General features: G+C 37.3%; 1 protein-coding gene across 2 annotated transcripts; it reads left to right on the top strand.

The window, feature by feature from the left end:
• The first annotated feature begins 1,319 nt into the window (after window positions 1–1,319).
• On the top strand, window positions 1,320–23,324 carry LOC104092193 (nuclear matrix constituent protein 1-like). 2 transcript variants are annotated; one of them, XM_070185584.1, is made up of 8 exons: window positions 1,320–1,890; window positions 2,035–2,244; window positions 11,833–12,086; window positions 12,197–12,467; window positions 12,571–12,654; window positions 19,743–21,757; window positions 22,352–22,574; window positions 22,672–23,324. In XM_070185584.1, exons 1-8 carry the CDS (start codon window positions 1,627–1,629, stop codon window positions 22,915–22,917), a joined length of 3,567 nt encoding a protein of 1,188 aa, XP_070041685.1. In that variant the 5' UTR covers window positions 1,320–1,626; the 3' UTR covers window positions 22,918–23,324. The 2 variants fall into 2 exon arrangements, with proteins under 2 accessions (XP_070041685.1, XP_070041686.1); XM_070185585.1 differs by lacking the exon at window positions 22,352–22,574 and having other exon boundaries at window positions 22,634–22,825.
• The last annotated feature ends 1,245 nt before the right edge of the window (window positions 23,325–24,569 follow it).

Raw genomic sequence — 24,569 nt, 5'->3', positions numbered from 1 at the left:
ACATGTGAACTCCCACATTGCACTGTCGCCTTGTTCTATGCTTCAATTACTCCCTCATAATCCAACTTTTTGGGAAGAACCTCCAAGACCGTGGGCTCAGAGGTCTGCTTCCCTCCTGGCGGAAGTGGAGAAGTACCTCTGGCCAAAGGCGTGGAGGGGTGATCATCCATTGAAGGAAAGCCAAAACCTTGGGAATCCATGTGAGTAACAAACAAAGGGGTTGAAAAATGACAGCAAGAAAGACAGAGAAGAAGATCAGAGAAGGAATTTTGAGTTGATTGGGAGGCCCATAACCCGATATATATAGGCGGGAGAATCCTCCTCCTGTAACCACCAAAATCAGGTAAAGTTCCCTATCATAAGTAGTTATCATTGCCTAGGAACTGTAATAGGTGGGAAAACCGACTGAAAACAACCATATGTCCTGGCGTATTAAGTATGGACAGTGCGTGAGTCGCGTGAGTCCTAAAGATTGAGTTTTATTGAAACTCTTTCTAGCAAATGAAGAATTCTCTGCAAGATTGACTCCTACTAAGGAAATAAGACTGTCACTTATCGAGCATTCGTCATCGAATCGCCCGACAAGTAGGATGACTAAATTACGCTCTCCACATGGCGTGACAGAAAAGTCCCACATGGAAATTAAGATCTAGAAATCAAGTGACGGAACCCACTTCCAAGTTCAGAAGGTCCTGAGATTATGGTCATCGTAGGTCAAGTATTCAAAAATGGACAAATGAATTCGAAGACTTAGTCAACCTTATCCGCAGATTGTGGCTATCAACGTTACACCGAAGCGGAAGCCATTATCGAGGATCCCGCTCCCCACTACCTAATCCACCATCGTGTTGGCTCGAAACTCGGAATGGTAGCTCTCTTCCTACCGCTATAAAAGTCGCCACAATGCTCCAAGTAGGGATCATCGAAAATTAAAAGGAAAACTCACTCTGAAACAAAATATCATCTTGTGCTAGCCCTTTCTTGACTAAGCTTTGTAATTCAATCATACTTGCGATCAGAGATCCCTCGGGATTGGAAATAAAGAAGATTTTTCTCTGTTGCATCGTTCTCTATTTCGTTATTAATTGTTTGTCTTTATTCATTGTCTGCAACCGTTTCGAATCAAACAAATTGCTAGTGACCCTTGAAAAATACTAATTTAATTGTTTAATCTCAAAATAAGTTTTTAGGTCAAACAAAGTATAAGGTATTATTTTTAATCCTGAATAATTTATTTTATAATTAATAATCAAACAACGGATAAGAGGATTCCACAATTATTTTTGCTTATCTAGGACGCCCAAATCTATTAGTTTCACTCTAAACCCGTCAAAACTAACGTTTTGGTCATTTTATCTCAAACCGTAGGAAAGAAAAGAAAAGAAGAGAAGAGAGGGAGGAGAAGAAGAAAAGTTAGGGGAGTGTTTAACCAAAGTCCTTTCCAACATTTTGATTGAAAAAGAAAACGGCGAGCGCTGACCTCCTACTACACTCTTGCAATTTTGCACTCAACTGTTTCGTCCTCAAGAAAAGTTGCATGGTGTTCATCGGCCAATAATAGTCATGTCTCATTAGGGTTTTGCTTTAGAACAAGTTGGATCAATCCATCCGGCAATTGACTGTGTGATGTTCGCTCAAGAAAGAAAGGCGTGGGAGGCGGTACCCGTAACACCACCAAGAAACGGTAAGGGCAAGGCAGTGGCTTTTGCAGATGACCACGTTCCTCCTCCTGTGGGGCTCTTGAGTGAGAATGCTCAAAGGAATTTGGGAGATACGGAAAACATTGACGATTGGAGGAGATTCAAGGAAGTTGGATTGCTAGACGAGGCTGCAATGGAAGGCCGCGACCGCCAAGCCCTGCTCCTAAAGATTGCCAAGCTTGAAAAAGAGGTAAAACAACTAAACTTATGGTGTATTTATTGGTTTGGAATGTGAAATAAGTATATTTTCTTCTTTCACAACTCTACTGGTGGATTGAATTTTTATTTACAGGTTAACAATTATTTTACCCTAATTGTTTGCTTTTATGGGCAGCTTTTTGATTATCAGTATAATATGGGGCTTCTATTGATTGAAAAAAATGAATGGACATCCAAGTATGATGAACTTAGAGAAGAACTTGCAGAACTACATGAATCTCTCAAACGTGAGCAGTCTGCTCATTTGATTTCCATTGCGGAAGTTGAAAAGAGAGAAGAAAATTTGAGAAATGCTTTGGCTTCTAAGAAGCAATGTATGGTTGATGTAAGATCTTTAATTCTTTTGTACCTATTCTTCCTTGCGCTATTTGTATTTTCAAATATTTTAACAGCTTCATATTTCTTTTGCTTTTTGTCAGAATATAACTGTAACTCTAAACATACCCAACCATGTACCTTTATGCTAAGATTCCTGACTGTTAAGTTCTTGTTGATTTTATCCTGTTTGTTTGACAGAATATATGAATACTTTGTGCAAAACCAAATTTTTGGTGGCATTTCGTTTTCATTTTGCTTTAGTTTTTGAAGTGTATTACTTTGTTTTTGAAAACCAAAGTAAGTATGTTCTGAAAACTGAGTTTGACTTGGTTTATGCTTTTAGGAACCAAGACACTTTTCTTTCGGGGAAACTAGTTTTACTTTGTCTGCAATTTGTGATATTGAACTAGGGAAAACAATGCTTATAACCAAATTTTCCTACTTATGAGACTGGAATGTGTTTCTGCATTTGGATTCCAAGTCTGGTAATATTTGCCAACATAATTCAGAAGTTTCTCATGATAGCAGCTAGTTTATGCAGAACATGATCTTTTGCAATCTTAACTCGCAGCAATTATCAATTTAAATGTAATTTTATGGTACATTAACATGTTGCAATCATGACCCAACAATGTTTTGGTTGCTCGACACACGGAATCATTGCTGTATAATTCTGTCTTATCTGATGTTTCAATATGCTATATTGTAGGCTGTGAAACTTGTGCTACTATGCTATCATGGTTCATCTTTTATTTAGACAAGGCCTATCTATAATTGGTGGTTAACATTGAAATAGTTTTGCATTAAGTTCAGTATCCTTTAAATTTAATGAAAAAGGAAACACGAAGGAGAGGCCTTCGTGTTCTTATGGCGGTTGGTTTTGATAGCTTTCTTCGCCCCAACTTGGTGAATCGCATCTTCGCACAACGATATTCTTTCTTTCTGTGCTCCTTACTGTTCTCGCATTCGACAGTTGGGGAGGCAGTGGTAGAAACGAAGCCGCGAACTCTCAAATACGAGATTGGGCCCCTCACTTTGGTTAAGCTCTTGATGATGCCTACATTGACTTTCTTTAGAAGGCGCATCAATGGCTTTTTCAATGATCCGGAGCATATAAAATAACAAATTCTAAAATCTTTAGGTTTCTTGTTTCAACCGAGGCTACTTGTGGAGATGTCTGCTTACTTGCTCGATGCTGAAGGAACTCATTATATTCCCCTTCAGATAAAGAAAATCCCTGGTTACCTGTAGTCTCGGTCTGAGTAAGAGTAACATGAGCGTTTCTGGTTGGTCGACCTAGTAAAGAATAGCACACTTCACGAGTGAGTCCAAGTTTATTATAATAAGAACACTTGGGTCGATATCTCCCAAAATGACCTCCTCATTGTCGATTCTCCATAGCCTGAGATGTCCGATTTTCCATTGTCTGAGATGCGAGAATAGAGGAGTCAACAGTTGGTGGTGAGACCACTGTGTGACTGGGTGGCGCAACAAGACGAAGCAATCGAGAGAATAATTCATCAACGGTAGGAATTGAAGGACTAGCCAAAATTTGGTCTCTCACTGAGTCAAGGTCATTAGGCAGTCCAACAAGTGTAAGAACTAAAAACATCTTCTGTCGCTGCTCTTGTTGTTTTTCAACTCTAGCAGTGACTCTGACATCAACTTCTCAAATTCCTCTATAACTGCCTGCACCTGTCCCAAGTAGGTAGACCAGTGTTTTTGAGAGCGAGAAGCGCAAAAAAGCGATAGGGGCTCGCCTCGCTTTAAAAGCGAAGGGCAAAGCGAAGCGCACACTTCATTGAAGTGAAGCGCAATTCTTAAAAAACATAATGTAAACCTTGCAAAAAGACATTATAAATAATCAAAAAGTTCAATTTAAAAAGTTAAAAGTAGGTACCACAAAATCCTCCATAAACCGTAGGACAAGCAAAATCAAAACCACTAAATTACTAGAATCAACATTTTATTCTTCTGCTCTTCTTGTTCTTCTTCAAGATTGTCAAAATCTTGAATTCCTCTATTATCTTCATATTGCTCGTCATCTTCTTCTTCCCCTCCTCTTCCTCTTCATGATCACTTTCATCTTCATCAATTAGGGATAGTGATCGACTTGTAGTAGCCACACTTTTTTCCTTCCTATTCGAGCTTGAACTTGAAGTATTCTCCCTTAAACCATAAGGGTTCTCCCCAACTCCACTAGTATCCGCAACATCACCCCAAGTGAAATTAGAGTCGCCTTCAAATACTTCTTCATCTTCACAATTTTGGGGGACTCCGGTTAGCCACTCATTAGCCTCATCAATATTGTCCAAAAGAATTAGATCAATTAGATTGCGGTGGTTGTAGAGACGCCTCAATGCTCTATTGTATTTTATGAACACTAAATTATGGAGGCGCTTCAAGGTTAGTCGATTCCTCTTCTTTGTATGAATCTGCAAACAAGATGTGTTAACTAATTAGTAGGAGTTAGGACAATTGAGATATAATTGTAAAATACGAAATCATTCTTTTTAGTTCTCACGTATTAAAAAATGCTCTAGTTCCTTTCACATCCAGATGAACTACAAGTTAAATTTAGAACTTTAATGGTGAAAGTCTGTAAATCCGGAGTCTCTGCACCATATTGGTCCCACCACTCAACTATAGAAGTGGAAAAAAAATATTCAAGAGTTAATAAGTATAAAAAATACATTAAAAGTTAAAGCTATAAAATATAGAAGCACTCGATCACTTGGCGACTTCGTCTTTCTTTTTTTAATAGTCAGTCGCAGCTTAAAAAGTCCTTCACCTGCTTTGTAAATAGCAAACCGATCTACGATCTTTTCTTGCAAGTCTTCATCTGGGTTCAACTTAATAACGCACTTATGGAATCCCTTCCACACTTCTTTAGCCAGTGAATTATTCTCATACTGATCATAAAAGAGTGACGAGTTCAGAATAAGTCCAGCTGCATGCAAAGGTTGATGAAGCTGCTTCGTCCATCTTGAATCAATGATCTGAAAGACCTTTGCATATTTTTGCTCATCGGTGAATGATGCTTGAATAGCCTCCTTGGCCCTATCCATAGCTTCATAGAAGTAGCCCATTGGTGGTTTTTGCTCCCCATCCACCAAACAGAGTATTCTACCTGGTAGACATATCCAATTTCTATTTCTTTACGTCCAAGATATCACATCATAAAAACGAGATATATCATTAGTGTATAAAGTACGAGCCTTCTCCTAAACTAAATAACATGTCTGGAATCAATCGATCGCCACAACAAACTACATAATTGAGCATCAATTTTCTTCCAGAGTGCTTTGGCCTTTTCATCTTCATAACTAGTCTTCTTGGCTAGATGATCTTGAACTCCTTGACCTTGCATCACAACTCAACGGAAGAAGCCCAAGCTAAGTAGTTTGAATTTCCCATTAAGGGTTCCGAAGTAATCATCAAACTTGAATTTCCAGAACTCGTGCTTTTAGAACCAAAAACATCCAGTCCCAAAGACATTGTTGGACCAAATAGCACAGACAATCAAGAACAATAAAAAGCTCACAAGAACAGTGAAGAAAAAAACACTGTATATCGCCGGAAACTGAACAGTCACCGAAAATTTTGCCGGAAAATAAAAAGGTCATCGGAATTTGATGTAACTTGGATGGATAGACTCAGAATAGCCTCTCGAGCAAGCTATCCAAAAGAAGTTTTGTCAGAAACTGGCCGGAGGGCAGCTCACGCCCCGGCGCATGAGGAGATCTCGCCGGAATTGTTTTCCTTCTGGTCGGCGCGTGGGTGGGGGGTATTTTCTGGCGGGGTTTGTTGGGGTTTGGTCATCGGAGGGTGTAGGACCCTGTGATGGTGTTGGTTTTAGCACAACACTGAGAGAAACATAGGTGACGCAATAACAGCCTAGAAGTCGCCGAAAATTGACTCACGGCGACTGTTTGGCGGAGTTTTCGTTCCCGATGTTTCTTACCAACGCTCTGATACCGAGAAGTATAGCACGGAAAAGTTTTATTGATTATGTCTAAAGTGCTGGATAATGCCCTATTTATATACAATGATTACATAATAATAAGTATCTACTTCTCGATGTGGGACATTATACATTACTAACTATTTAACAATGCCCGAATTTCAAATTCCCATTCTTTCTCGGATGAAGGGAGTAAATGCTGGAGTTGGTGTTGAAAGTATTGAATTACTTGTGCGATGTATCCATAAGTTTATTAGTAGAAATTCCTAGATATTTTAAAAGTCAGTGAAATTATCATAAAGAAATTATTATTTAGCCTTTAGCCTTTTGAGATGTATAGAGTATTGAAATATTATGGACCCGGATTATTTATTTTTGATAATCAGGGATTCATACAGCGTCTTCAACTTGCTTGGGATTGAGGCGCAGTAGTTGTTGTTAGCCTATGAGATCTTGCTTTGACTTCATATAGTCCTTTATTCTAGTTCCATGAACAGTAAGTTTCTTTTAGGAGTTAGATTTGATTTTTGAGAAAAATTGTGAATACTTTATTACAATTAACACATGAGAAAGGTAAAATATTTTGTGCTAAGCTAGCCAAACAGGTTTGAGCATTCACCAAAATGAACTAGTACAAGGCTTGCTAGCCAACGAATCAACAAAACAGTTTAGAAATGATTCCAATTTGAGTAATTGGGTTTCTTCTATTTTACATCTACCAAGAATCTACCTTGGCTGTCATACAAAATTTGTGCTGTAGATGGAATCATCATTTATAATTCAAACATCCTTATTTCAACACATTTGAGAAGCAATTTTAGTAGCCTTCTGAAGGGAGCATATCTTTCCTTGCATTACCCTTTTTACATTTTTCTTTCTCGATTAGTCTCCATTATTTACTCGAGACATCTCCAACCAAGTTAGATGAGAACGACATTAGGAGTAACATAAAAAAGCCTAAGTAGATCCTAAGTCCACTAGTAACTCTTGTTTGGTTATGATGAAGACTTGGTAGAACTTGCACTAGCGATAGCCTTTTGTACTTCTGGCGTTCATATAGACAATTGTCATAACTTGACTTTTTGTTTGTTCTAGCGCAAACTACTCCAAAATTTCAAGAAATGTCAGTTGCTCTATTTTGCTGGTAGTAATTGTTGAGTGCATAGGATGCAAGGTTATATAGAAGAACAAGGTTGGCTAGGTTGTATAGCAGAACAATCTACATTCCGAGAACCGCAAGCCCAATCAAGGCATTCTAAAGGTGAGCTTCAGACGCAGAAACGAAGCGATGCGCCAAGTACCATTTGAACTGATAATGTTTGTATATGTAGCAACACCCTTCCTGTTGTAATCAAGGTTATATACACCAGTTCAAATGTTTGCATCCGTAGTCATTTCTAAAAACATCCTTCTCAATGAAATCAAGGTTGTATACACTTGTTTGGTCTTGAAAAAATAAATCCCAATTCCTCTCGAATTCTAAACTAGGGTTCCTTTTCTCATTGAACTCCGAGTAAATGCATTAATTGCATGTTCTGGCGGAATTTCCAGTATTGTTGATAACATGTATCAAATTTGTATTGCAAGTATGTGCATTATCTCTTAGTTGCAAGCTTGCAGCTTTCTCTTTTGGAGATCCTTTAGATGACCAACTTGTCTCATTGATATTTAGCACTATTAAAGAATAGTTGATAGCATCAAGCTGGGCAGCAAACATGTTTGTGTAGAGTAGCCTAGTGTTTGGATCAATCACTTAGGAGGATGCCTTAGATATAGCATAGTCTAGCGACACATTGCTCGAAGAATCCCTCTATGCATAATATGGATATATGACGATCATAAAAGGTGATTGTTTCTCTTCAAGGAATTTCAACGCAGGTTTCAGAAAAGGCATGACTACTAGTAAATGCCCCTGCACAAGGTGGGAATGACGGGGATATTGTGGCCTAGGTGTTGCATTCGGTTTTTTGGTTTGGTTTTGCACTTTTCGGTTTCGTTTTTTTTTTGGTTTTCAGTTTTGAAAAAGTGCAATCCAAATCGAACCAAAATAAGTTTGGTTTGGTTCGATTTTTCTCTTTTCTGTTTGGTTTTTTCGGTTTGGTAATTCGGTGTCATGTAAAAACTTTAACATAATCGAATACTCTAATCACAGAAAAAGAATAAATATCATAGAGAATGAGAAGTAATAACATCAAATATCTTAAATATATTTTTTAATCTAAGTCACGGGTAAAACTTAAAAAACACAATACTTAAAAGTATATAAATACATGACCAAAAATATAAAATCTAAACTATAATCCAAGTTCAAATAAGATTAAATCTTGCTTGCCAAGATACACCATGTTGAACCATCAGTCTTGAACATGTCACGGGTAAAACATATTCGAATACTCGAATCACAGAAAAAGAATAAATATCATAGAGAATGAGAAGTAATAACATCAAATATCTTAAATATATTTTTTAATCTAAGTCACGGGTAAAACTTAAAAAAACACAATACTTAAAAGTATATAAATACATGACCAAAAATATAAAATCTAAACTATAATCCAAGTTCAAATAAGATTAAATCTTGCTTGCCAAGATACACCATGTTGAACCATTAGTCTTGAACATGTCTTCAGTTAAGAAGCTTTCAATCTGAAACAAAACAAAAAAAACTAAGTCAAAGTAATTGCTTATATGTCTTCACGGAACATGAACTTGCATATAATCGCTACAAGTGCAACCTTTACTCTCTTCTTTTTGAATGAACTGAACTAATATTTCTTAGCTATGGATGAAACAAAAAACTAATGACAAGTTGAGCAAATTGGATACATTGACTTACAGTTCTTTCTTCGTAGCCATATGTCCATTACAGATGCATCTCTTCTATCATTGCTCAAATCTAAAGAGAATTAAAAAAATGACATCAACACATGTATATAAACCATCATAATAAAAAGCAAAAGAAAAACTTTAAATCTTTACCATTTTCAAGTTGCTCAAGATAATCCAGATCCTCCTCTAATCTAACAGCTTGAGGTCTTTGGGGAAGTCCTGATATGCCTAATGTAATATTGCTGGAAGCAGTAGATGATGGAGACTGAGATCCCAGTGAACTTCTCTTCTGATATTCTTCAACAAAGAAACCATGTACTCCTCCACTTCATCTCTTATGTTTTCGCCTTTTTTCTTCCCCGTACATTTTCACGAGTACAATTGCCACATAATCAAATTTCAAATGGGGATCAAACACACATTCAATGAAGATCATCTTATTCATTTTGCTGGATCCCCCTAATACCTGTCAAATTTCTTTTTCATGCTTTTTGCCATTTCACTCAACTCTGTATCTTCATTTTTCATCAATTGATTCAAAAAGTAATTAACTCCCCTAATTTTACTGAAAGTGAACATTCGATGTGATGTATAGTGAACTCGAAATCCTCAAGGTAAGGGTATAAAAAGTTTCGAGATTAATTTTCCCATGTGTCTTACATTCTCCCAATCACCTCTTGCAAGTGAACTTGCGGCCTTTCATCCTCACAAGGATATGTAAGAAGATAATTCAACAACCCGATATCAAGACAACTATATCTTACAATGGCTTTCTCAAACTGTTGTGCTGTAACCAACATTAAACATGTGGAATTCCATTTTGTAGGAACATCCAAACATAATGTTGTCTTACATGTTATCTTTCCAATGTCACAACAATCTTTAAATCTTTTACACCTCGCAGGAGATTGCCTAATGTACCTTACAACTTCCCTAACACGTTTCACTAAATCACCAACTTCCTTCATACCTTCTTGAACAATGATATTGATTATATGAGCCATACACCTCCATGAAGGCGTGAACCATCCATCATATTAGTTCCCCATTTACTCAATTGTTTAGATAACTTTTTCACTGTGGTATCATTCGAACTAGCATTATCAACTGTAATAGTAAAAACATTCTCCAAACCCCAATCATGCAAACACTTAGTGATCACATCAGCCATATCATCACTTTTATGACTAGAGATCGGATGGTTAGGACATACATTCTTCGGTGATGGTTAGGACATAATAATCTGCTCAAGGTGGAGCATTTCTGTTAAAAGATGCAATAATGGGGAGATAGAGGAAATGAACGGCTTTCTATAGATGATAGAAAGCTTCTAAGTTAATACCAGATAGGATAGTATGGAATAAACATACGGATGACCCTTTATCGGTGAAGTCTGGATATATAATTTTGTTCCAAAATAGACAACAAGAACATGTATAGCCATTGTAATTGATATGGAGAGACAAAGCACCTTACAAGGTAGAGTGTTTTCATGGCTAGTAGCTAGAGAGGCTTGCTTGATCCAACAGTCTACAAGAAGAGGTTGGCATAGTACTCATTCATAAATTGCAAAATCACAAACCAGATTAGTACATGCTGTTTCAATTTGCTTGAAGTCAAATGGTGCTTCCAGAATCTCTTCGAGACCTGCTACATTTTTGGAATAGAAGAGGACTACAAAAAATGACTAGAAGTTGTGGATCACTGTACCAAACGACCATATGGTGGATTCAGTAACAGGAAAGAAATCTGAGATACTTTAATGCAAAAAGGAAAATATTTGTAACTTAAAGCACAGATGAAATTGCTTTCACATGTAGATAGCTCTCTTATCCTTTTGCTGTAAAAAATAAAAATGAAATTGTACAGGAAATAGATAGGATGGCCAATTTTTTGAGTTGCTTTCACATGTAGATAGTGCACTAAGAAGCATATTGCAGATTGTCGTACTACTCAGTGATTGCACTCTCTGGGTGCTATTCTTCAATAAAAATTAATTACAATTTGTTATACCAAAAGAAACTTTCTTCTTTCCGCCCGAAGTACCTTGGAATTTTCCCTCTTTAGAGAAGTCTTTTTCTCCTCGCAGAACACCTAAACTTAGTTGAAGATATTTTTACTGTTTTCTTGTGGTATAAGCTTCCAAAAGTCAAAAGATTGCTGTGCTGGTTAGATAGCTCTCTTATCCTTTTGCTGTAAAAAATAAAAATGAAATTGTACAGGAAATAGATAGGATGGCCAATTTTTTGAGTTGCTTTCACATGTAGATAGTGCACTAAGAAGCATATTGCAGATTGTCGTACTACTCAGTGATTGCACTCTCTGGGTGCTATTCTTCAATAAAAATTAATTACAATTTGTTATACCAAAAGAAACTCTCTTCTTTCCGCCCGAAGTACCTTGGAATTTTCCCTCTTTAGAGAAGTCTTTTTCTCCTCGCAGAACACCTAAACTTAGTTGAAGATATTTTTACTGTTTTCTTGTGGTATAAGCTTCCAAAAGTCAAAAGATTGCTGTGCTGGTTAGATGGTCAATGCATTACCCAAAGGGTTGGGACCCCGGACAAAGCTTTTATTTATTTTTTCTCTAATCAACACATTTGTTGTTCAGAAAAGAAAATGGAAAAAGAAGAAACTGATACAATTATGATGAATGGACTGTTCTAAGATTATGCAGATTTGTTCATCTTGTAACATGTAACTAGTTGCATTTACGCATTTACAAAGTGCTTGATACTGTTTCCATGAGGTTTTTGTTTCTCCATTTTACTTTACCTTGTTCATGCAATCATTGTTGTTGCAGCTTGAAAAGGCTCTTCGTCAAACACAAGCAGAGCGTGGTCAGATTAAGCTTGCCTCTGAAACCGAGTTGGCTGATGCTAGAGCTTTGGTTGTTGGATATCACGACAAGTCTTTGGAAGAGCAAGGAAAGTTGCATACTGCAGATGCCAAGCTTGCTGAGGCAAATAGAATGAATTCTGAGTTGGAGAGGAAATTGCGTGAACTTGAAATTCGGGAAAGTGTGCTAAGAAGGGAGCATGCCTCCTTGACTGCAGAGTATGGCAGACAATACAAAGACTACAACTGAATGCTTTCTCCTTTTGCTTTTCCCGTTTTGGAGATATCTTGAAGGATTTTACTTGACTTCCTCTCTACTGTTTCATTAGGCAAGAAGTGCATGAAGCTAGATTTTCCAAGCACAAGGAGGATTTAGGGGAGTGGGAAAGGAAGCTGCAGGAGAAGGAAGAGAAACTATATGAAGGACGGAGGAAGCTTAACGAAAGAGAAGAAAAGGTGAATAATTTGGATGTGGCTCACAAGCAGAAGGAAATGAGGCTTGAAGAAGAGCAGAAAAGGATTGATTCATCTAATATAGCTCTAAAGAAAAGAGATGATGCTATAAGCAAGAAGGTTGCAGATATGACTAGAAAGGAACAAGTGGGTGTGAGAATGATTCTAATCCTTTTTTTCTTCTTCTTTTTTGTTATCCTGTTCAAATGTGTTAAATGGATACATTTAGTTATTTTTAGTACTATTGCAGAATATAGAGTCTTATAGAGCTGAATTGGAGATGAAGGAGAAGGAATTGAATTTTCTGGCTGAGAAGCTGAACTCTAGAGAAAGGGTTAGTTGAACACCTCATATTATCCTTCTGACCAGTGTTACTAATTGCATCTATTGCATCTTTGTTCCCCCTTCCCCTGCCTAAGTACAGTACTAAAGTTGCTTGTCAGATAGATAATTTTCTCTATGCTTGTTGTCATTCTTGCCTTAGGGGTTTATGGGTTGCCAAGTTAGACTGCAATTTGCATTATCGCAACCAAAAACTCACAGAGAAATTTGGAGTATTTTATTTGTCTTGGAACTTGTAAGCCATTTCTAAAGTTTTAGCTTGAAGATGGACGGGGGAGGGGCAAGCTGAGCAAGGTTAAATTGAAAATAAATTGTTTCTAAGAAAACCTCTATATATAGGTGAGTGAATAGTCCAATCCAGTATAACAGCATCACAATCTGTAAGAAGAACTTGGAAAAACATATACAATGTAATGTAAATTTACATATTGGAAGCTTGCTCCTTTTGAGAAATCAAGGAATAATGAGTGAGAAAGATGTCGAGACATCAATAATAAACATTAATTGGAAACTATGAGAAAGCCCGGAGAAAAATATATTATTCATGTATTAATTGTAATACAATGAGCCCTATTTATAACTATACATAATACATATCCTACTCCTATTTAACGTGGGACTCGCACTAATTACATATTAATATAGGTCTCGACCATTGTTTTGGAGAGCGAGAAGCGGAAAAAAAAGACGAGGCCTCGCTTTACCGAAGCGAGAAGCGTGAAGCGAAGCGCGCGCTTATTTCATGTGAAGCGCAATTTAATACAAGAGTTTTTCTTAACTACGTTTTTACCCCATAGAGATATTGAATTTAATACAAGCAAAGGGTTTTTTTTGTTTCCCACCATAATTTTGAAAATGAACGTTTAAATGCCCTTCAAAAGTATAAATAAAAAATATTAAATGGGCATAGATAAATGACCAAGAACTCAATAAAAATAACATATTAAGCAAATCTTTCAATTCTTAAATTAAGAAGTAAATAATAGATACTAAAACTAGATAGCCAATAATCCTCAAAAGTCAACATACTAAGCAAATGCAAAACCAAATCACAAAAGGAGCAACATCCTATTCTTCGATACGCCCAAGCTGGATCTTTCTTTTGGCTTGATGCCATTGAATAATACGATAGAATATACTACAATCACACACAAAAAAAAAAAACAGAACAGCTAAAACAGAAAAAAAAACCGGATCTTTGTTTTTTTTTTGGCTTGATGCTCTTGAATAATAAGATAGAATTTACTACAATCACAAAAAAGAAAAAAAACAGTAACACTTAAAATAGAGAAACAACCTAGAACAGTCTACAGAGATTAACAAAAAAATAGAGCAGAAGCAGAACATAGAAAACAAAGCAGAACAGGGAAAGGATGAACTGAGAAAAATAGAAAAGAAGAAGAGAAAAAAGAGAAGAGAAAATAGGAGAGGAGTCGAGAGGAAGCAGGTAAAGCAGAAGTGGAAGAGAAGAGAAGAGGAGAAGAAAGAGAAGAAGATAAGAGAAACTTACCTTGAGAGAAGAGGAGGAGAAGTCGCAAGGCTTGCAGAAGTCAGTCGAAGCAGATGTTTTGGAAGAAAAGGTCGCGTAAGAGTGTATTTGCAAAAATTTTACAAAAAAATCCAAGGCAGCCGTCGACCTCTCTTAAGCAAGAAAAGCTCGTTTAAGCGAGGTTGACGGCTGCCTTGGGTTCTTTTGTAAAAGTTTTGCAAATACACTCTTACGCGACCTTTTCTTCTAAAATATCTGCTTCGACTGACTTCTGCAAGCCTTGCGACTTCTCCTCCTCTTCTCTCAGAGTAAGTTTCTCTTATCTTCTTCTCTTTCATCTCTTCTGCTTTTCTGTTTAACCTGCTTCCTCTCGACTCCTCTCCTATTTTCTCTTATTCTCTTTTTTCTCTTCTTTTCTATTTTTTTCAGTTCATCCTTTCTCTGTTCTGCTTCCGCTCTGTTTTTTTTTAATCTCTGTTGATTGTTTTGGTTTTTTCTCTGTTTTTTTTTTCTTTTTTGTGATTGTAGTAAATTTTGTCTTATTATTCAACAACATCAAGCCAAAAAAAATGATCCAGCTTGACTGTTCTGGTTTTTTTCTCTGTTTTAGCTGTTCTGTTTTTTTGTGTGATTGTAGTAAATTCTATCGTATATTATTCAATGGCATCAAACCAAAAGAAAGATCCAGCTTGGGCGTATCGAAGAATAGGATGTTGCTCCTTTTGTGATTTGGTTTTGCATTTGCTTAATATGTTATGACTTTTGAGGATTATTGACTATCTAGTTTTAGTATCTATTATTTACTTCTTAATTTAAGAATTGAAAGATTTGCTTAATATGTTATTTTTATTGATATCTTGGCATTTATCTATGCTTATTTAATATTTTTTATTTATGTATTAAATTGCGCTTCACATGAAAAAAGCGCTTCGCTTCGCTTTGCTTCACGCTTCTCGCTTCGGTAAAGCGAGGCCTCGTCGCTTTTCTCCGCTTCTCGCTCTCCAAAACACTAGGTGAAATTGAAGAAAATAAAATACCTTGTATATAGAAATTTCTATGTCAGACCTTTTCTTTTTATCACCTTCTCGAGTTCTCCTCTTAATACCTTGTAAGTTTTTCACATAATTTTGACATATTTTTATAACTCTATTTTTAGATATTTGAATTAAATTTAGCTAAGTCCATGCACCCGTATCCATACCTGGATCCATACCCCCGAATCTTAAATTTTAGGTCATGAAGGATCCGATCTCTAAATTCACACCCGTATCAGACACTCGCACCCGAGTCCGAGTAACTTAGAGAATGATTAATATTCTCTCAGTCGTCAAAGGTTCCTCCCAAAGCATATCTTTAACATTCATAATTTGTATATGACCCTCAAGCTTAAACATGAACATAATAACATTCAAGAATAGCTTGACTTAATTGAAAAATAGCATTCAAGAATAGATTGCTAATCATATTGCGAGTTCATTTTCACCGTAAGCTAAAATATGTGCTTTAATAATTAAAACATAGTTCAAATACATGCGAGTATCCAAAATATGATCATGAGCTTCATCTTCGTAAACCATAGGCATAAACATCATTTTTACACCGTGAAACTTATACTCGCTCGCTCCCATAAGCACAATCCCACAATTTAAATCATATGCATCATTTATGCAAATTTGTCAAAATCTTGGAAGACATGCTATTTAGAGGAAAACACTTCTAGAAGACTAGATTTCCACCTGCCTCGATCCTTAACTAGCAAAATATCGCTACGATCTAACCATATACTAGGGAGTTCCAAGTGACTCTGTACCATCAATCACATGTAAATGGGACACCAGGAAACCCCTACCATCATGCATCTGCTATATACAACAACAACAACAACCGAGTATAATCCCATCGGTGGGTTCTGGGGAGGGTAGTGTGTACGCAGACCTTACCCCTACCTAGGGGGTAGAGAGACTTGTTTTCGATGGACCTTCGGCTCAAGAAGATGAAAAGAAACAATAGAACAATAACAACAAAAGCCAGTAAGATAGTATCAGCACCGTAAGAACCAGACAAATAGATGGAAAAAACAATAGCAACAGGCATTAACAAAAGCAACCAGAGCGGAAAAATAGTGTGAAAACATGTACTGCTAATAGTCTAAGACAAGACACTATTAGACTAGCCCTACACCCGGTACAAAGTAGAAAAACGCTCTATTACCTACTAACCTTCAACCCTAATGTTGGACCTCCACACCTTCCTATCAAGGACCATGTCCTTGATAAGCTGAAACCGCGCCATGTCCTACTTGATCACCTACTCCCCTATACTTCTTAGGCCGCCCTCTACCTCTTCTCATACCCGCTAAAACCAACCGCTCACACCTCCTTACCGGGGCATCTAGGTTTCTTCTCTGTATGTGCCCGAACCATCTAAGCCTCGTTTCCTGCATTTTGTCTTCCATGGGGGCCACACCCACTTTCACCCGAATATCCACATTCCTATTCTTATGCAACCTAGTATGCCCCCACATCCATTTCAACATCCTCATTTCTGTTACTTTTATCTTTTGGATATGAGAATTCTACTGGCCAACACTCTGCCCCATACAACATGACCGGTCTAACCACCGCTCTATAGAATTTACCTTTAAGTTTTGATGGCACATTCTTGTCAGACTAGACGCCGGATGCTAACCTCCATTTCATCCACCCCGCCCCTATACGGTGCGTGACATCCTAGTCAATCTCCCCATCCCCTCGATAACTGACCCAAGATACTTGAAACTTCCTATCTTGGGGAAGACTTTTGAATCAAGCCTCACGTCTATGTCCGCTTCCCCCGTCACGTCGCTGAACTTCCACTCCAAGTATTATGTCTTCGTCTTGCTCAACTTAAAGCCTTTAAACTCTAGGGTATGTCTCCATACCTCCAACCTCATTAACATCGCCTCGCGTCTCATCAATCAGAACTATATCATTAGCGAATAACATACACCATGGCACCTCCCCTTGAATATGGTGCGTCAATGCGTCCATGCTAGGCAAATAAGAACGGGCTGAGCGCAGATCCTTGGGTAACCCCATAACAATCGGAAAATGCTCCGAGTCATCTCCCACTGTCCTAACCCGAGTTTTAGTTCCATTGTACATATCCTTTAATCACCCTAGTGTATGCTACCAGAACACCTTTAGCCTCCAAACATCTGCACAGAACCTCCCTAGTGACCTTGTCATACGCTTTCTCTAGGTCAATAAACACCATGTGCAAATCTATTTTTCTATCCTTGTACTGTTCCACCAACCTCCTAATAAGATGGATAGCCTCCGTAGTTGAACGACCAGGCGTGAATCCGAACTGGTTCTCGAATATAGACACCATCCTCCTCAACCTCCCTTCCACCGTCCTCTCCCAAACTTTTATAGTATGAAGCAACTTGATACCCATATAGTTGTTACAATTCTGGATATTACCTTTATTCTTGTACAACGGAATCATCGTACTCCACCTCAATTCATCTGGCCCGGTCGCTCTGCCCCTTCTCATCTTACGCATAGCCTCCACGACCTCCTCAACCTTAATGCGCCTACGATACCTAAAATCTCGGCGACTCTCGGAGTGCTCCAATTCATCCATCACAATGTCTTTGTCCCCCTTTTCATTTAGAAGTTTATGAAAGTAAGTCTCCCATCTTCGCTTAATCTGTGCCTCTTCCATTAAGACTCTGCCTTCCTCGTCATTGATGCACCTCACTTGGTCCAGATCACGAGCCTTCCTCTCTCTCGCCTTGGCCAACCGGAATAACTTCTTGTCCCCGCCTTTGTCCCCCAGTTCTTCATACAAACGATCAAATGCTGCAGTCTTAGCCTCCGTGACCGCTAACTTCGCCTCCTTCTTAGCCTTCTTATACCCTTCTCTGTTTGTTCTCCTCTCCTACTCGTTTGTGCTCTCCACTAACTTCAAGTACGCATGTAGACTCTAAAGTCATTACCGATTACTACTTTGATAGTGGTTGTGATAAGGCCAGCCAATTTAGAATACAACTGTTGGTGCTATCTTATGCGTGCTTAACGTACGATCTTCTTTCTATTATTACTTCGCACTAAATGCGTTCAAGTGGTAACTCTGCCGTGATGTAACTTCTCAACTCCATACTTCTTGGAGAGTGTATATGACTTATAGTTCATTCTTGGTAGCACTACTCATGCACTTTCGCCTTTTCTAGTCTCTAAGCCAAAATCTTGCTCTGCATGCTATTCAGATTGTCACTACAAGGCAAGAGCATGCGCCCCTCAATTCAACCTTAGTCACAACCTTCAACTTAAGGCTATTTTCACACCTAAGGGTATGACCTTTGTCCAGGGGTTAGAAGAAAACTAAGAAATCTTTACATCCTTTCTTGGATGTTGTAGCATATAATTTCCATATCAATTTTCTCCTCTTGTTTCCATTTTCTTCTTTATTTCTCATTGTCTACAATGAGTTTCTTAAAAAGCTATAACCATTTCTCAAAACTCTCTTACTGCTAGTTCATGATTACGGCTTCACTATACGTCTATAATGTTGCTCTTGCCTGTCATGCGTAATCAGCTGCAGAGACTAACACCATGTAATATTATTTTCATTCTTTTTGATATGCTTGACCCATGAAAAAGAATCAGGCCTGCACGTGAAGGGGCTTGTTGAAAACATAATTAAATAAATAGATGAGATGGTCATACACTTCAACAAGTGTTGTTGGAAATAGAATTGACACACCATGTAATATTATTTTCATTCTTTTTGATATGCTTGACCCATGAAAAAGAATCAGGCCTGCACGTGAAGGGGCTTGTTGAAAACATAATTAAATAAATAGATGAGATGGTCATACACTTCAACAAGTGTTGTTGGAAATAGAATTGACACATGTTCCCAAACAATATAGTAAGGATGATACGCTTTTTAGTCGGTCGCCAATGTAGCAGGGAAATGTTCCGAATTAAGAATCATATATTTATAACAGACTAGTTTAATGTAGAAGTGACATTTATAAATTGCACCCAAGCATCCATTATGTATTTTGGACTGCTTATAGAACCTTCAGTGCAAGACTACCTACCTACCTTTGCCTCTCTTTAAGTTTATTATACCTCCACTGATTAGCCTATTATTTTGATTTCTTTTTTTAATTTTGTTTGTTAAAATTCTTAGTTATTCCACTTCTGAATTTATAATGAACAATTAGTATTTGTTCAAACAATCTAGGATGCTACGATTTCTGGTGGCTAACTTATTTTTTTTGCTGGTTAACTCGCTAAGCTTTTCTGTAATTGTTTGCTATGTTTGTCTAATAATGTGACTTGCCAATTTCTCTATTTATTTATTTAGAGGCTGTATACTTTATTCTTTTGCTTAAGCTTTGTAGTGATGCCGAAATACAGATGAATGAATAATTGATGCATTATCTTCATAAAAAATGAACACTTGATGTATATTATCTTGCTACTAAAGATATATACAAGTCAACGTAAAAAGTATTTTTTGTTCACTGGCTCAGGAGTTAAATGTGCAATATATTTAGTTTTGGGGCACGAGCTGATGCTAAATTTTGTTTTCAGGGGGAGATTCAGAAGCTTCTTGATGAGCATAGAGCTGCGTTTGATACCGAACAGCAGGAACTTAAGTTGAATCTGAATAGGAGACATTTGTTTGACGAAGAGTTGAGAGCGAAGTTTGATGGTTTGAAAGAGAGGGAACTGGAACTTAACCACTTAGAGGGAAAACTCAGAAAAAGGGAGCAATTTCTGGCAAAGGAGTTAGAAAAGTTTAAAGAGAGAGAAAAAGACATTGAGTGGAAGTTGAAAGCAGTAAAAGAAAAAGAAAAGTTTCTCAAAGCTGAGTTGAAAAGGCTGGAGGTTGTGAAAAAGGAAACACTATCTGATAAACAAAGCGAGCTAAATCTCAAAGTTGAGCTGTATCAGATGAAAGCTGATATAAGTCAGAAGGAAATCAACATTTCTGATGCAACTGAAAAACTTAAAGTTAGTGAAGCGGAAAGGGCTGAGCATCTTCGGTTGCAGATGGAGTTGAAAAGGGAGATTCAGAGGTACAAACATCAGCAGGAATTGATTTTGAAGGAGGGTGAAGATCTGAAAGAAGACAGAATGAAGTTTGAAAAGCAGTGGGAAGCGATGGATGAGAAGAGAGCTGTTGTAACTAAAGAGTTGCTACATCTCCAAGAAGAGAAAACGATGCTTGATGACTTGCGACATACTGAAGACGAACAATTAAGGAAAAATAAGCTTGCCACTGAGGATTATGTCAGGCGAGAGCGGGAAGCTCTTAAATTGGAGAAAGAATCATTTGCTGCAACAATGAAGTACGAACAATTATTGTTATCTGAGAAAGCTGAAAATGAACATAACATATTGCTTCGTGATTTTGAGGCTCGGAGAAGAGATCTTGAGACTGATCTGCAGAATAAACACGAAGAAATGCACAAAAAATTTGAACGGAAGGAAAAATCACTTCTTGACCGGAGAGAGAAAGGACTCAGTGAAATTAATTCTTTGAAAGAAGTTACTCAGAAGGAAATGGACGAAGTAAGAGCTGAAAGGATTAGGTTAGAGAATGAAAAACAAGAAATGTCATTGAATAAGAAGAAGTTGGAAAATCACCAATTTGAACTGCGCAAGGACATAGATGCTCTTGATGTTCTTAACAAGAAGCTCAAGGAGCAGCGCCGGCAGTTTGTGAAGGAGAGAAATCATTTTCTTGCATATGTTGAAAAGATCAAGGATTGTGAAAATTGTGGGAAAATTGCTAGAGAGTATGCCACTTGTAACTTTCCATTGGGCGAAATAGGTGATAATGAAGAGTCTCCTCTTTCTCTGCGGGGAGACAAACTTGGTGAAAAAATTGCTTCTTTTGGAGAAAATTTTGAGAGATCTCCTGCTGAGGTTGAACAAAAAGATTTTAATTCTAGGATTTCCTGGTTCCACAAATGCACCACAAAGATTTTTAGCTTGTCCCCGAACAGAAAAAATCTGGTAATGGATTCATCTTTGAAACCATGTGAGCCGTGCAAGATATTTGGTACAGACATAAGAGACCAAGATATAGCTGAAGACCCAAGTGTGAAGCATCTACCACCTGACAACAGTGTCAGAGGGGTGAGGCATACAACTGTTGATTATCAAAGTGACATGGATAGTAGAATACAAGAAGTTCCAGAGGAATCCGAGCAATCTGAGCTGACAAGTGGTCAGTGTAGACCTAGAAAAAGATTTGGAAAGGGAATTTGTCGAACACGCACTGTGAAGGCAGTGATTGAAGAAGCTGCTGCTTTCCTTGGAAACAATGCTGAACTACTACCAAATGACGAACATCCCGAAGATATCAGTGAGAGTAGGGGTGACTCTGCCATTGCTGGAAAGGCAGCAGCCACTACCGTCCCAAGGAAGCGGACTCGCGGACAAACTTCTCAAACTACAGCGACTAGAATTGATGCTAATGATAGTGAGGTTCATTCTGAAAGTGTCGCAACAGGTGGACGGAGGAAGAGGCATCAGCCATCCACTTCAGCTGTGCAAAATCATGGGGAGAGGCGTTATAATCTCAGACGACACAAGACGTAAGTTGCAGTTCTTTTAATGTGCATTAATGTGGGAGTGATATCTGCTGGTTGCTCCCGCTGGTGTATATAAGAAATTTGGAGGAGCCTGGTATGAATTTTGTTGTGCATGATTAATTCAGAAGCTTGCTTTTAGTCTAAAGCTTAATTGTGTTTATTCTCTTCGATTTGCTAAGTCTGCCATGAGTTCTTTTCAACTTACAATGGAAATGGAGTTGCCTAACTAGAATAGCTGCTTTTATATGTTGGCTATGAGAGTTTGATATAGTTCCTAAGGGAACATACACACTTTTCCTGATGCATGCGATGAAGCTCTTAAATCCGTAATGATCTGGGTAGTAAATGTCAACCCTGGTTTCGATGAAACTATGATGATTGCTGAAAGACAAGATTGCTGATATACCTGGGCATTTTCCTATCAGTTTCAGTTAGTGCAGACTTATCAACCGTATATTTCCTCTTAATCACTTTTGTTATTATTTGTGAATAAGAAAATTGAGCTAATTTAAACTTAACTTTGTCCGCAAAAACAAATATAGAGCTAATGTAGCTCAACTTGAACACGATTCTAAAATTATTACGATAAATGATCAGCATAGAAACGAAGATAGGCGATCAATCTGCAGGTGGTGAGAAGAGTATTGATGTGGAAATGGGTTATGAGGATCGTCCTTTGCAAGCAGCAGGAAAAGATGAAAGTGCTTCCTTTCAAGCAGTGGAAATAGGGAACGAGAATGGTAGCCAAACTTCCTTGATGCATGTTACATCATATAGGAGCACCAAAAATCAAAATGTGGCTGTAGATAGGGTTGTCAGGGTAAAGTCTTTGCTCTATGCCATCATGTTGTTTACTAAATATTTATTTGTTTATTCCAGGATGCCCCAATGTTCAACTTTTTCTTGATATGATGCAGTTTAAGGCACTGCAGGATGACATAGATGTAAATGGTGATGCAGCAAAGTTTGTGGAGAAGTGGGATCTAAAAGAAGAGGCAGATTATACTCCCGAACACTACGGTGAAGATGAACATAATGAGCACATTCTCGAGGATGACGAGTATGATGAGAGTAATTGTGATGAGGCCGATGGGAGTAATGAATCTGAGCACCCAGGTGAAGCGTCCATTAGTAGAAAGGTGTGGCAATTTTTTACATCATGATCGTTGTATCTTGAGCCTGTTGACATCGCACTTTTTCAATTTCGGGTGTATCATGTATGACAAATTCAAAATTAGTAAACCTGATAAGTTAGTAGTGTTAGGTACCCATAACTAGGTATTTGGATTGGCTGCTAACGGGGTCTATTCGTAATTCCTTTTTCTTGGAGCAGCCTAAATTCTAAGTTTATGCTTCATGCTCTCCCGATTTTAGATGACAGTTTTAGGTAGGGGGTAGCAAATGGGTTGTGTTTGGGCTGGTCACTCATGGGTCATTGCCCAACCCTGCCCAAAGTTCACTTGGGCTAAGATGAGCTAAACAATGAGTTGTAACCTAACTCGCCCAAATTGACTCAAATCTTTGCAATATTCTCAACTATGTTTTGGAATAAATGTCAATTCATGTCAAATGATTTCTTTCCTCAATTTGGATATAGAATTTTATTTGATAGTAGTTATTATCTTATAATACTAACAAAGATCAGAATAATTAAAAAGTAATAAAATTAAAACTTCCCACCGACCCCACCCCACCCCTAAATAGAAATGTTGTAGATGGAGTTTTTTCTTTTTTAATTCAACAAAATGAATATTATTATAAAATGATGTAGAAAAAGTATTTTATTTTATTTTAATAAAATAAGTACGTTTTTTTCATGATGTGGAAAAAATATTTTTTTTCCCACAAAATGAGTACTTTTTTTTCCTATTGTAGAAAAAAATATTTTCTTTTAATGTTGTAGATGGAGTATTCTGCCTAATAATTTTAAATATTTAAACCAACCAAACACAGAAAAATTAGATAATATTTTCGCATATGAGTCAAGGTAGAATTTTAAAATTGAGCATTTTCATGGGTCAAGATTGGGAATCATCATGGGTTCATTTGGGTTGATGATTTTTGATGGGTTAATTTGGGCTAGCCCAAAACAACCCATTTTCAAAATTGTTCTAGCCCAAACCCATTAAAACTTGGATGGATTGGACTGGTCAAATAGGTTTGGATTTGTTTTGCCACCCCTATTAACTGGACAAACAGTATGACGTTTGATAAAAGAAACGAAAATAAAAACAAAAAGAATTTCACTCATTTAACCTTTTTAATGTTTCGTTTTTTTCTTTTTCTTTTTCCTTTTCTCTTTCTTCTCACATTCACCGTAATTTTCATTTAGAATTTTGCAATTGTTTTCTCATTTTTATTCTTTATTCTTTTTCTTTTTTCGTTTCTTTGCCATTTGGCTCAAATTTTCTCGCCTTTGTTTTCTTTATTTTCCTTTATTTTTGGTTGTTTCCATTTGAATCAAACTCACCTTGTTTTTCTTCTTTTGTTTTCATTGATTTTTTAATCGGTGCCACTTTGTCATTATCGCTTACCATTTTTTAAATTTATTTTATGTTGTAGAGTACTCTTCAACTTTTTAAAAAATATATGGGCTTTCTAACTGAAAAATTTCTCTTGTTATTTTTTTCTTTTTCCTTTTCTGATGAATTGTCTGCATTTTTGGGTATGTTAAAATTAGTTTGAATGTTAAGGATTAAGATGTTGGGATACTTTGCAATTTGCACCCAACATATGTACTCTTTTGCAATTTACACTTTATCCCTTTGCCTAATGATTTGCACCCTAACTTTCTCACTTCCTTGCAAAATCACAA

The sequence above is a fragment of the Nicotiana tomentosiformis genome, chromosome 9 (genome assembly GCF_000390325.3).
Source record: "Nicotiana tomentosiformis chromosome 9, ASM39032v3, whole genome shotgun sequence".
In the NCBI taxonomy this organism is placed as follows: domain Eukaryota; kingdom Viridiplantae; phylum Streptophyta; class Magnoliopsida; order Solanales; family Solanaceae; genus Nicotiana; species Nicotiana tomentosiformis.
The sequence above is the reverse complement of the archived record's forward strand: the minus strand, read 5'-3'. Positions and strand labels throughout refer to the sequence as shown.

Coding starts and splice junctions, on each gene's coding strand:
- LOC104092193 (XM_070185584.1), top strand. CDS start 1,627: ATGTTCGCTCAAGAAAGAAAGGCGTGGGAGGCGGTACCCGTAACACCA. Junction 1,891..2,034: donor TTGCCAAGCTTGAAAAAGAG/GTAAAACAACTA, acceptor TTTTATGGGCAG/CTTTTTGATTATCAGTATAA. Junction 12,655..19,742: donor AGCTGAACTCTAGAGAAAGG/GTTAGTTGAACA, acceptor TTTTGTTTTCAG/GGGGAGATTCAGAAGCTTCT.